Source organism: Manduca sexta, chromosome 22 (assembly GCF_014839805.1).
Source record: "Manduca sexta isolate Smith_Timp_Sample1 chromosome 22, JHU_Msex_v1.0, whole genome shotgun sequence".
Lineage (NCBI taxonomy): Eukaryota > Metazoa > Arthropoda > Insecta > Lepidoptera > Sphingidae > Manduca > Manduca sexta.
This window is the reverse complement of record NC_051136.1, coordinates 13573850-13588288: the sequence shown is the minus strand read 5'-3', so window position 1 is coordinate 13588288 and position 14439 is coordinate 13573850. Positions and strand designations below refer to the sequence as shown.

The window sequence follows — 14439 nt, the reverse complement described above, 5'->3', positions numbered from 1 at the left end:
AAATTGACGTAGAGCATCTTTTCAAATGTTCGTAACGTCCTCTCGTGATATGACTATCGTAGTAAGACGCGTCTTTGTGAATGACACTATCTATACCTACTATCATCATACTTGTATTTTCAATGAGGTAAGCAGAAGTCATACTATAGCACCCAGAACTTACCGATTTTATCTCCCTCTCATAAGTAGTATGATTGAAAAGGGACCATAGCTATACCGGTCACCGGACAATAGTTATAAAAATTTATATTACTAATTTAATTATAATATACTTACCTACTATTACTACTTCATACATCATTATTTTTATGCCATTAATTAGGAACGACCAAAACCTCAACAATTTTATATTTACCGTAGCTAGTGCACTTTCATAGCTATGTAGATGTCAACAGGCAAATATGTATTATGTATGAGGCCATTTGGTTCAAGATCATTTTGGTACCTGCTATAAACTTACTTAGGTTGGTAGCTTCATTTTAATTTTACTCAAGGGAAACAAGATAATAGTTACATACATCATAATATGCGCCTGGTCTCCTCTGGTTGACTTACTGGCGACGCCCATAATATGTACCCTACCTACCAATCGCGAATCTCCTAGTGAAAATCCTATAGAAGCTTGTAACATTGAGTTAATTTCGTGGTCAGTTAATAAACATTCAGTAAGTCAGGCCACTTCGGCGTGCCTAAGAGCGTGGGCAAGGGAGGGCACAGAGAGTATGATGCATACTGGAAGGCAACTTCTTTTCATAGGATTCAACATGTGCAAGTATAGTATCTAGGTATATACAGAAATACTCTCGTTTTAATATACGTGTATTGAACTATTGGGACTACTTACCTATATGAAATTTCATAAAAACGTTCATATTAATAGCTGCCTACAATCATTACAGGCCAGCATAATTCTGAACACTGTCGACGAATGGATCGTCTCGCGTACTTCACCATTACATAATGAACTAAACAACAGAATACATACCAACAGTATAATTTAAACAATGCACAAGCAAAACGAGTGCAACAGCGCTGAGTGTTCTCACGAACCATGTCATTATTGACGTCACTCGTAATAATGACTTTAGAATATTTGGCGGCATTCCATGTTCGCGTTACGCCTTCTGCGTTTACCTTGTGTTCAGGACGAATATGATCGATTAGCTAGTATGTAAGCTCGCGCCTTAACACTAAATGCGTGGGCTGGTGCGTAGGTAACTTTGAAACCACAATTACCCGTATTTATATGTGTACCGATGTGAAAGACGTAATCCTTATAACATGTCGGTCACAATGGGATATTACAAATTCATATTGCCGGACATTTTCAGTTATTTTTTTAATAATTACACTCATTGAATTTAATTGGCACTCCTCAGAACCGAACCTAGATCTACCCCACGGACAGCGTATGCACGTTACTATGAAGGTGATCATTAATAAGTAGATACTTCGTACAGCACACCTGTTTTCCTTAAAACTTATTTTATGTATGTTATCAGGCAAACAGTTCCAAAACTGAAAACAACTAAGTATTTTTAATCATTACATCTGTTCATTTATTCTAGATCTCTCAAATGTATACGCACTAAAGTAAGCAAATTCCATGGGTACAGAATCATCTTATTCAGATGCACGAATAGTTCAATACAAGCCATCTACAATTTTGTGTATACTCTTGTTTGCTCTTACTCGAAAGACCAAAATTAAAAATGATGCCTACAACTTAGAAGTACCTATATTATCATTATTATGAGGTTCAATTTGAAAATGATCAATTACTGTGAAAATTTACGAATTTCAGGGTAGGTCAGGTTTTCCCAGGGATAGGTTTACCCAAAACAAAAATTTTGTTTATCGCATTTTCAATTAAGCTTTATAATCAGATTTATCGTAAGTTGAAAGCCTCATAAATCATAGGTCTCACCTTAATTATACTCGGCATCGGGCAATTGATACAGTATTTTACATTAGTTTCTTTTACAATTCTACGATTATTTTATTACAGTTATGTTTCTTTTTTTATTAAATAAATGTATAATTGTAAAATGTAGGCAAGTATTGTAACATTGACTTTATGGACGACCAACGCCTCAGTTCATGCCGTGAAGATGAAATGAAGGCTGCACTCTTCGAAATGCTGGGGGAAAATTAAATTATAAAAATCCGCTATAAAATCCAAAAACTAATTTTACTTTAAAGCAATTTTATAATACATTGCTCGCGGCTCCGCTCGCGCACAACAGTTTTTCCGGGACAAAAGTAGCCTATATGCTATTCTAGGCTATAATATACCTAACTCTATGCCGAATTTCATTCACATGCGTTCAGCCGTTCTGGCATGATTAACTTTTAAACATTCCAACTATCGCATTTATTATACCATATAGCTTTTGATCACGATTTCGCCGGCGTGCAAGCGTTGTCTGGGATAAAAATCCTATGTCCTTCCCAAGGTCTCCATCACATCCCCGTACTTAACAGATTTCATTGAAATCTGGAAGGCAGTTTTTGAGTTTATCGTGTTCCGACTAACAGAGTGACGCGACGGGCAACTTAGTAATATATTATTTTTTATTTTTAAGAGGAACAATTCAGTCATACATTCTTGTTGCTTAGAAAAGTTGCGTGCAAAAGGAATAAATTTTCCGTTTTTTTTTTTGTCAAACGGAAGCAACATTTTCTATTCATGCTCCGCTCTTATTGGTCATAGCCTTTTGCCTTCCTCGATAAATGGGCTATCCAACACTAAAATAATTTTTGAATTCAAACCAGTAGTTTCTGAGATTGGCGTGTTCAAACAAACAAATAAACTTCTCAGCTTTATATAATAGCATAGATATCAAGTTGTCGAGTGATTTTAACCAAAGTAAATGTATTATAATACATTTACATTGTCTATAATTGCTGTTGGTAAGAATGTCATGTCGCTAGAAAGAGCAGTATCCTGGATTCAAGAGCGATTTTTTATGCCAACAAGGAAGTAGGTGGATTATTTCATGTTAAGTGCTCATGATTGTCAGATTAATTATGATGATATTGTTTACACGAAGCACTATCTGGTAGAAAGGCCACATTAAGTAACTGTGCGGTAAGGAAAAACGGAGGTGATGAATTGCAAAATCCCCAATCCTTCCGTTGGAATTCATTAACACTTTCAACCGGATTCCGCTGTCACTATGGGTATTTAAGAGCAGTGACCATTTATCACCAGATAAAATGCCTGCCTGCAAGCCGAGCCTGCATTTTTGCCCCCTTTGATATTTTTCTAGCTCTTAATCTTTAGAGGTGGTCTATGTTTAGCTGTGAACTGCCAGAGACTGACGATATTTTTTATGTATTAATCACAATCAACTACCCATTAGCAATTACCACCCTCGTGCATCATAATTTCAAAATTCTGAAATTAAAAGTTGCAGGCTACCGCCTAATTCTTATAGTTTTTGATTCAAAATAAGAATTCTACTAATTGAAACGTTTAAACGACATACAAGACTTTTATCGTTATTCAAAAAGCTGCATGAATAAGTACAGTAGGCAGTACCAGGACATCAACTCATGACGCAGAGAGTACAGCATGGACATTAGACATACAAACAGCATCGTAAAAATACACATCGACAGCTCCCAAGAGCATCCAATCACACCATTTATCAATCCATCAGCAGTTTCATTATCCAGGGCAACCTTCATCACGGTTGGCCCGCAAGGTACTGCCTTCGGCTTCCTCATCGCCGGCTGGCCGTTGCACCGTGACGCGCTCGCACTGGCTGCCTTTAGAAACCGGAGCTGGCCCGTGATCGTCGGTTCAAAAATGACCGAGGCTAAATATAGTCGCGGGGGGGTGAGCGGGGCGGGTGCAGGCTCGAGGAGTGCGCGCGCGCCGCCGCCCGCCTCCGGTCAGAGCCGCCCCGGTCGCCGCGGACTCCACATTCCAACGTCGCTGTGCTGCCGGTCGAAGAGCCGAGTGACTGAGTGACCGTCTTCCACCCGTGCGACGTAAGTGCCGCGCCGTGACAGTGCAGTGTTCAGGGTCCATAGTGTGTACGTGTTGCGACAACCTCCGCAGGACGTGTGAGCCTTCGCTCTAAAAATACGCGCGCGATGTGCACCAAAAGGGGCGCGCCGTCACGTCTAACTCCCGCCCAGCGCCTTGTATAGCGCGGATTACGTTACCGCTCGGCGTCCGCGCATCCTTACCGTACCGACTACCGACCATGTGAATGTATGGAACATCAAATCACACGACTTGACACGCCCTGTATATTTTATGCATTTACACTACACACTATACCCGTAAATTACTAAAAGTTAGTTTTAAGTAATGTCTAACACGATTAGAGTTCGTCACAGTAAGAAATATGAGTTTTAGTTATCTTGTCACTGATAATAGCTTTTACGTATTATTTGAAGTTCGGATGTCCTTGAATTTTTTTTGTGTCCTTGAATATACTTAATGCATGATTTTAGAAGGCTTTTCCATCAAAATAAAAAAATGTAACTCCGTGAATGAGGCTTTCTTTTCAAGGCCACTTATGATTGATTTTTTTTCCATATTTAACGAAATTTGATAAATCTGTCAAGTTCTGCAATTTTTAATGTGAAGTACAAAAACTGTAAAAAATACGTGTTCCAAAACTAATTAATTGATGACAGACTTACTACAGTACATATAGATCGTAAATAACAAATTAAACAAACAAACATCGTATAAAAATAAAATCAATCAGTCAACACTGTGTCATTAATGCATGACGTTCTTGATAGTTTGATGACAATCGATTGAATTCAATTGATCAATAATGCGGAAGGACTAGCAGGCGATGATGAACAGCATTCAGGATCGTATCAATTTGCCATGTCTGAACCTAGGCGATGAGTTCTGTCACGTTTACTTTCTATTCAATCTATTTGACCGACTTTGCTTTAGTTCCAAAAATGTTTACTTCTAATTTAATTTACTTCAAATTTAATTATAGTTCCTAACTCCAGTGTTGAGTTGAAATGAATTTGGGTTTTTGCTGTGACTTTGAAATAGATTATTTTTCTTGTTGCTAGCCCTGTTACACCTTTGGGTGTTAGCCAAGCCGTGTTAACATCGTGTCCGGTTTCCTTTGCTGACGGAACACCACTTCCGATTGAATTTCATAGGTCAATTAGTTTGAGAAATATTGAACCTTTAGGAATTAACTTGAAGATACTTTGGAATAGAAGCTAATGTGAAAAAACTTTGGAAGATCTGCTAAACTGTTTGCAGAATCAAAGTAATTTTATAAACATAATTTTATTTTATTTTACTTTATTTGGAAAACAACAGAAAAAAAAGTTTAACGCGTTTACGGATTTATCAAAATGCTGATTTAAATGATTGATTGAATTAAATACAATATAAACCACAAATACAATCAATTAAATAAAGAACAGCTTTTATAACCGTAGTAATGGGCACTTAAAAAATGTTAGATAACATTCAGAATTAACTAACGGACGCGCGAAATCGGAATCCCAGGCAACACAGAGTGGCGCGGAATCCAATTTTACCCGAAGTTTGAACGGTTGCCAGCGCGCCGCCCGTAGGTGTGCTTAATGGCGAGTAAGATAAAACCGCTAAAAATAACACGTTTCATAAACAATAAGCAAGTTTCAAATGTACACGTTCCACCGCGCCCACGCACTTTTTTATATTTGGCTTAAGCGAGATAACATTGTTTTTCGATGTTCGATCTACCACGACTGAAGGATAGATTCATCTAGAAACAAATACACACAAAATCAATTTTGAAGTTTCGCACAGTAATAATATCCATAAGTACAGAAGTGTAAAAGGTAAACAAGCATAGTCATGCATTAAAAATGATGATTAATGTGTTGCGTTACCTAAAAACGAAGTAGACGCTATCGAATCTATTGCTTTACGATCGGTATTCGTTTGTTACCGACCTTGCTGTGATAGGGCAGCATAAACATATGAAACTGAAATAACGATCGACGGGACCACGTGGCATCGATCGGAATTTATAAGTAATAACATAACAGGAATACTTTTGGTTTCGATTCACTATTAACAGATATTCATGGCGGTTTCAGCTAAAAAAAAACAAATATCCCATATTAAAAAGAACAATATTTAAATAAAAAACTTATTATTTTTATTGGGAATCAAGAATTTACTTTTCAAAATATGTTACTAGTTATTGGACATTTATGCCTTCAAAAGATGAAGGAAATAATAAAAGCGGAATAAATCATAGATTCTAATTATTAAAGAGTAACTGATTAAGACACAAATATACATACAAAAATATAAACTATTTGCCTTATTGACTCGAAAACAGATTTATAGCTTAGTTTTTAAATCAGTTACAATTAAATTTTCTCGTTTAATTACGAGAAAATTAAAAACAAATGCAAATAAAATATCTAAAGGCACGACATCATTTCCTTAACCTTAATGACGTTGCTATCGATATTTTTAAATACAACTTAAATTATCCAAGAACTATAATAAAAAGCTACGGAACGTTGAGTTTAAAACGAGATCATGTGACCTAATGACTCGGTTTTGTATAAGATTCCACTAAACCCAAAAATAACAGCCGTTCCGTAAATGTAAACATATATTTTTTCTTTACAGACTAAATAAACTACCATCATGTCTGACGAGGAAGAATATTCGTAAGTATAAACAAAAACATCAAACGAACATGACGTCACAGTCAGGACACACGCGTAAGATTCAAAAACACAACACTTATGTAAACAAGATGCCGTTTCCCATACATAGTATATGTCTATCCAATGTCCACATATAGTATATGTTATAGATATATGTGTAAATTGTATATGTCCTGTGTTAATTCTGTTTTGATTTGTGATCGTAAGTTCGGAGGATATTTCATGTTTCTACTGCACAATGTGGTGTTGACTCGTTTGTTTCTCCACAGTGGCTCCGAAGAGGAGGAAATTGAAGAAGACGTCCCGGAGACGTAAGTATACGCCGCGATTGTAACATACGAGCCCCTGACTAGTGATTATAGATCTTGTTTGGTTTTATACACTTGAGCTTTTCTGGGCCTGGTTTCTTACTTTGCCTTGGCGGACTTTCATTTCCAAAACTTTCGAATGGGTTTTCACGCAAAAGGCATCTCGGGTGTTAAATCTAAAGCTCCATCGGTTGGACGCATGGCTGCAAGTTTTGATCCCGATTTCTCCGGTCTCCCATATCTTGGGCTTGTTGCACGCCCTCACCAAATCCTTTTCTCTCTTTTTGTTGCAGGAAGTAAGTGGCGTGCCATTTTGGTTGATCCGGCACTTACACTCACTTCGCTCGTTAGGCTAAGTTTAGACAGCTATCCTAACGCTTCTAGCGCTTAATACATCGCTTATGTGGCTTCCAGTGACTTGAACTACTCTAGGTGCTGCGCGCGATACTCGCTTCCTAACCTCGTACTCTTTCATGTAACAACTATATAGTGTAGACGCATTAGATCTCTCCGGAGATTAGAACTAGAGTAGACGTGGACTGCGTTTCGTGGAGGTAAAGTGGTATCGAGTTTTTGTACATTGTTAATTTGTTTTGGACAGTCGCGTGCGCACTAATTGTTCGAGCTTCCTGTTGGTCTATATGTTATTTGTGTTGATACAGCGTATCGCAGAATCTAATCGAATATATTTTTCTTTTCCGTCGCCGCCGTCGTGGTTGCTCTGCGAAGACCCGCTCCGAAACCTGAGTAAGTAAACATTGCATTCATTTCTAGTTAGTAGCTTCGCTTCTCGGCCAAAAACAATGTATTGTGTTACACGATTGGAATGATTGGCATTTGGATTAACTTCGGTGTCCATGCACTATTTGATTTGGTGCTTTGCGAACAATTCTCTATGAATAAACCAAAATTACGAAGTTCCTCGAGGACCGCTTGTAACGCAGTGTTTGCATCGTGAACGCGCTGAATAATGTCTCACCGCTTGCTCAATGAAGCAATGAATTTTGCGTTAAGTAGTATATTGTAAAGAGAAGTAGAGGCTGATTGATGTTTTCTGTTTCTAGGAGTAGACCATCGATCGCGTAAGTTGCACCGCTCTCTGTGGTGTCACTAACTATAGATAATAGCAATCATTAACTGGCGGAGGCGCGGGCGCGTGTTTTTTTACGATCGCTCCCAAATTCCAGATTTATCGCGGTCGGCACCGGCCAGATGAGCGGTATCGCTGGGCCGGTGCGCGGCGTTCGCTATTTTTGCGCGCCACGCGGCGGCGGTCTATTTAGAGCCGCCGCGCTGCGCCCGCGTTGCGCCCGCGCCATCTCTCCACTACATGTCGGTCAACGGGAAACCGGTCGAGTTCCCTCCGACGTTTCCCCGTTTATTGCATGAACCGATGACACAAAAGCATGACTACCTGTACATGAAATAATATAGTAATAATTATGTGTATGTATACCATCACCACGGCAATTACAAGTATCATTTAAGTGGTCCCCGCAAAAATAATCATCATTTACAATACAGATTACACTTAACGTGGAAGGTTTGTACGAGTAGGTCAGTAGGTACACGTACAGTAATTCGGAATCAAATTAAACAATATCAGAGAACAAGTACATAATACAGAGAATTAAAATGTTAACAGTTATCATGTAGTTCACGACACGACATATAAGAGCTAAACTTAACACTGTACAGTGCGAGCCCGTTGTCCCTGCTTGAATGCTTATGGAAGGGCGTAACGAAAACGAACTTATAATCTAACGAGTTAATATCTCCGTTGGAACTCAATATCACCGTAACATAAGTTACATATTGTACTGTTGCCGTTGTAACTTGTAAACGGTATTCTAACATTAACATCTGCGCGAGCGCAAGGACGATCATTGATTATTATTTATGTTTACAGGGGTGAGGGAGATCCAGAATTTATCAAGGTAATTAAAATTATTCAATTTCTTACACTCATATTCTCTAATCCATTTAAATAGCCGTAGGAAACAGATATTTACCAACTTATAAATAATGAAAAATTTCCAAAACATATCTACCACAGTTTTTAAATAGTAGAAAAAATAAATCAGATATAGGTAATATATCAGAGTTTGAATATTCACAAAAGCTAGTTAACACTTACTTACCTACTCGTTTCTAGGGCAATACTCCAAACAGCTGACACGACTGTAAACATTGTATTCTTATTGACAGCGTCAAGACCAGAAGCGGTCGGACTTGGACGAGCAGTTGAAGGAGTACATCAACGAATGGCGCAAACAACGGGCCAAGGAAGAGGAGGAGCTCAAACGCCTCAAAGAGAAGCAGGCTAAGCGCAAGGTAAGCAAGCTATTTGGTTCAATAGAAGCAATAGACAGCTATAGCTCGCGCTCAAGATTTTTTTTACCTAATAATGAATTGGTTGGGAGAATATCATAGGAAAAGACCTAGACGGAGCTCTTCCACACAATAATGTTCTAAATGATGCTTATAATTTACATAATAACTCACAAAACTAGACACGATCTTATTCTCACTTATTTTGTTCGATCAGGTGTCCCGCGCTGAAGAAGAGAAGCGCCTCGCCCAAAAGAAGAAGGAGGAGGAAGAAAGGAGGGTGCGCGAAATTGAAGAGAAGAAACAGCGCGACATCGAAGAGAAGAGGCAGCGGCTCGAGGAAGCCGAGAAGAAACGCCAGGCCATGCTCCAGGCGATGAAGGAATCAAGCAAGACCGGACCCAACTTCACCATCCAAAAGAAGAGCGACAACGTAAGTCTTATTACAATAGTGGATTTTTAAGGAAATTTTGTCACGAATTACGAATTTTTCGAATGATCAAAGAAGAATTTGAATCAAAGATAATAAACAAGTAGTGTCATAACATATAACACAAGAAGAACAAAACTCCATTATATTTCAATATTTTATCATTTAGTTATTCCCAAGAGAATTGCTAATTGAATCGTTAATCACGCAACTTTCATTATACATCTCCGAGTAAGCCAAAGTATTCTATAAAGAGCTACAACAATACTAATGAGAATTTATGTTCGTCTAGTTTGGCCTCAGCAACGCCCAGCTGGAACGCAACAAGACCAAGGAACAGTTGGAAGAAGAGAAGAAGATCTCACTGTCCATCCGCATCAAGCCGCTGAACATCGAGGGTCTCTCCGTAGATAAGCTGCGACAGAAGGCACAGGAGCTCTGGGAGTGCATCGTCAAGCTCGAGACAGAGAAATACGATCTCGAGGAGAGGCAAAAGAGACAGGACTACGACGTGAGTATATCATACTTTAAATATAGTAAAACAGCGTAATTTTCTAGTCTTATCCATTGTAATTGTATGAAGATACCGTTAATGTTTCCATCCCTTTCTTAGTTCCCATTAAAGATATATTCAAATGATTTTTCATTTTGAGATCAATTTTCTATTTACGTTTTGTAAATGATAACCTTGCAGCCAATGTGATTAATAAAAAAATGCATTTGTCTCCAGTTAAAAGAGCTCAAAGAAAGACAGAAGCAGCAACTGAGGCACAAAGCTCTCAAGAAGGGTCTCGACCCCGAGGCACTTACAGGCAAACACCCGGTAAGAAAACACTAGTCTATATAATACAAATATATCTGACACAAATTTGTAAATTATAATCATAAAAATATTAAATTCGTAAACAATTATCTTGACACCAATAGATATAAATTTTCCACAGATATTTCGAGACACTCCATTAAAATTTTTGAAACATTTTAATAAAGAAATCCATATAATTTTCACGTTCATTTCGAACAATTTTGAGTTTTAGTAATTGAATCCTATCACCAACTACTAAGATTTTATAAAGGAAATTACTAACAATCACGTATGTTTACAGCCCAAAATCCAGGTAGCTTCCAAGTACGAGAGGCGTGTGGACACAAGGTCCTACGACGACAAAAAGAAACTGTTCGAGGGTGTAAGTTTAATCATACTACAATATTAATTTACAAACTGCTATTATAGTTCAAAATTACGTAGTTAAGATCTGCAAGAATAACAGTAGTATCAGAATAGTCAAAGAAATTTATAAAATTCTATTTCCTCTCCTCGCCAATGATAAGACGTTAATACAAAATTTTAAATATTTTATTGCAAAGAGGAATGAAGACTTATTATATTTAATTTACTTGTAGAAACTAACCGAGAGCAAAAGCTAGTTCTAGTATCTAAAAAGTACACAAAACTGAAATACAATACAATAAGTGCAGCTTCACAACACACGGCACAGATTCCTCTAAACAAACACACAAACAATATTCAAAGAGTATTTTAAACGCAGGGTTTCGATGCACAAACTGCTGAAATATTGGATAAGTTGTGGAAAGAAAAAATGGAGGAATTTATGAACCGTACTAAAAGTAAGGAGCGGTCGCCCGCCGTTTGAACGGAGTTTGTCCCTTGAGAACGATGCATGTCGTCACGGCATGACCGCATCTGTACCCATCTCCATATCACACTGTCAAATGGTATTTGGGAAAGAATCAAAGATCCCCAAACATTATCCTATGTTTGTAAAGTTCTTACTTGGTATTTAATGTCACTGTCTATTTTATCGAGTAAATTTGCATTCGTATTGGATCTATCATCAATTACAATGAGGTCTAGACTCGTTACAATAGATTCACTATCATTATTGATGTTTGAATCATCACGAGTTCTGTTATACCTTAGCGTCCATTAATTATCATCAAGTATTTATGTTACATACATTTATGTACGCCATAATTTCCCAAATATATTTGATAGTGTACCAAACGCACATACCCTTTCGTGTGCACACCGTTGTAACGTAACCACAAATGACCTTGTGTTAACATTCCATCTAGGACCTAGAGAAACTGAACAAGGACTTCCTCGAGAAGGTGTGGCAGGAGAAGGCCGATCAATTCGGTGGCAGGCAAAAGAGTAAGTAACTAGAGACCATCTAAATTTAATTATCGTGTCAGTCCCGTCAACCTTCAACATGACTATATGTGCTATAGTATATACTGTTTCATTATCTAGGTCTTCTTTTATGGGTTTAAAAATTTGTTTATGAGATACGATTGGTACTAGATTATGGTAGATACAAAACCGATTTGCGTCTATAAATTAGTCACAGTTGGCGCTCAACAACTGTACATCCGAAACTATTTCAACCTTCCAAATCGCGAATTAGATTAAAAGGGTCATTATAAATGTAGGCGACGAAAGAAATATGAGCCGAGAGTGAATTAATATTATTTATTATATGATATCGTCTATTTAATGTTCGAGGCCCACCTTGGCGCTTCGTGGCTGGTATTTCGCCAAATAGTTAATTGCATATTTCAAGTGAATTTGGCTGTAATTCAAATGAACCGCACGTTGTTGTGGAGCTATTTGTTAAACCCAAACAATTCCCGCGTGAATTGGCATTAAAATAAAGAAAACGGATCTGCTATTTCCTGCGTGGTGCGTGCCAAGTATCTGAACGCGAACAATTTGGAATGATACGAGAAACAACAGGGTTTAAGGACTCTTAATTGCGTACAAATATTCTAGATAGCTATCTGAATTTTTAAGGCAAGATTGTCAATGATATAATGTAGAAGGCAGATTTGCATTCGGAAACATTATACTTATCATGTTAAGAACCGATGTTTTAATTAGATTAAATATTTTAGAATCCAAAAAGCAATTTATCGTGTTGAATTTTGACGGAAAATAAAAAATAATATTCAGAACATAAAATTCAATATAAATAAGATCACAAACATTTAGTAGCAGTTTACAATGAAGTACACATGCATCTTGTGTTCAAATTCATGTAGCACGTTGATTTCTTGCACTTGTTATGTAGAAAATCCTTATTCCTTATTTTTTTATGTTTATAATTCATATACAAGTAGTGTAGAAACATAATTACTCATATAAGATTAAATATTATCTGATTAAATTAGTCAAAGTAGTACGTTAAAAAAATACTGATGGATATCACATCAAAAAATAACTTCGGTAAGCCAGTACTTATGCAATTAATATTATTTTAGAGTATTCCTAATTAAATATCAGAGTGAAAGATTTCGTTAGTGCCAATAGCATTTGCTGGCCGACATAATCTTGGCGATGAATCAAATCGAGAATTTAAATTACCAATCACTGCATAGAACGACATTACTATTAGAAATAAAAAAAAAATGTTGAGGCCACCAGTCTGTTAACCCACTAAACATCTATTATCCAAACAGCGAGACTGCCCAAGTGGTTCGGCGAGAGGCCCGGCAAGAAGAAGGGTGAGACCGACTCGCCCGAGGGCGAGGAGGACGTCAAGGCCGAACCCGAAGAGGAGGAACCTCAGTACGAGCCTGAACCCGAAGAGGAAGAGGAGGAAGTCGTAGAAGAAGTTGAAGAGGAAGAAGAAGAGGAAGAGGAAGAGGAGGAGGAGGAGGAAGAAGAAGAGGAGGAGGAATAAGTGAGTATACCTTAATTGAACGCGTATAATGTGATAGAATGAGATAGCCCTAAAAAAGTTGTTTTACTGTTTACATAAACAAGAAAGTGTTTATAATTACAACGAATACACGTGAAAATAATGTCTAAAAAACTCCAGCCAGGAGGAGTCAATTTATTGAAGCGCACTAATATTAGAAAGAATCGTATTTCTAGAAAGTATTTTTTGTATCAACTAAACTGATTTTTTAAATTATTTCAATATTAAAAACTATTGATTTTTAGTAAGTATGAGTAATATACTAAATGTATTTCTTTTGTCAGATGTGACTCGCCCCGAGCAGTGGAGCCAGGCCCGCCGACACGAGCCACACGCGTCGGACCGCACTGTTTTGTAACCATTAACTTATTTCTATTAAAGTTATTTTTATTATTTATACTGTCAAAATCATTCGCACCGTCGCTGACAACCATGACGATACATTAAACTAATTTATTTCAACACACCGAGTTGTTTATTAAATCCCTGTGATGGTAAATTCTATAACTAATCGATATGCAGAATAATTAGTAAAGTATATAAATAAAACTATAGGGGACAGTGGCGAAGGGATTCCCCTTATGTGGATCTAATTATCATCACAACGATTGGCAGACTGCATTTATGCATTTTGGTACCTAAATGATGTGTGTCGGGTCCCTCGGAAAATTGCACCTTTCGCCACTGATAGGAGATGACAGTCCCTCTCGTGACCATGAAGGCAGTCTTCGCAACATCGGGAGACAATCGTAATATAAAAACCCGCAATAACTACGAAAAATTGTTTTATTTCAATCTAACATTCGTGTGGAAGAAAACATTAAGATTCATATAATTTTGCCCTGACAATACCTATGGCGTTGGTCATGACTATTTTTAGATCGACAAAGTATACGAACAGTAACATGGATAAGTAGGCGCGATGTCTTACGGATTATTCGGTATAAAGTGGGATTTCATTCTTAATTGGAGA

At 37.5% G+C, this 14439-nt stretch overlaps 1 protein-coding gene across 4 annotated transcripts; it reads left to right on the top strand.

Moving 5' to 3' along the window:
• The first annotated feature begins 3849 nt into the window (after positions 1–3849).
• Positions 3850–13930, top strand: LOC115442031 (troponin T, skeletal muscle). 4 transcript variants are annotated; one of them, XM_030166982.2, is made up of 14 exons: positions 3850–3999; positions 6635–6675; positions 6945–6986; positions 7713–7730; positions 8048–8065; positions 8893–8920; positions 9192–9317; positions 9532–9747; positions 10037–10255; positions 10475–10567; positions 10851–10931; positions 11842–11920; positions 13225–13448; positions 13751–13930. In XM_030166982.2, the coding sequence occupies exons 2-13, from the start codon at positions 6653–6655 to the stop codon at positions 13446–13448; spliced, it is 1167 nt and encodes a 388-aa protein (XP_030022842.1). In that variant the 5' UTR covers positions 3850–3999; positions 6635–6652; the 3' UTR covers positions 13751–13930. The 4 variants fall into 4 exon arrangements, with proteins under 4 accessions (XP_030022842.1, XP_030022843.1, XP_030022844.1 ...); XM_030166983.2 differs by lacking the exon at positions 11842–11920 and adding an exon at positions 11295–11373; XM_030166984.2 differs by lacking the exon at positions 8048–8065.
• Positions 13931–14439: the final 509 nt, after the last annotated feature.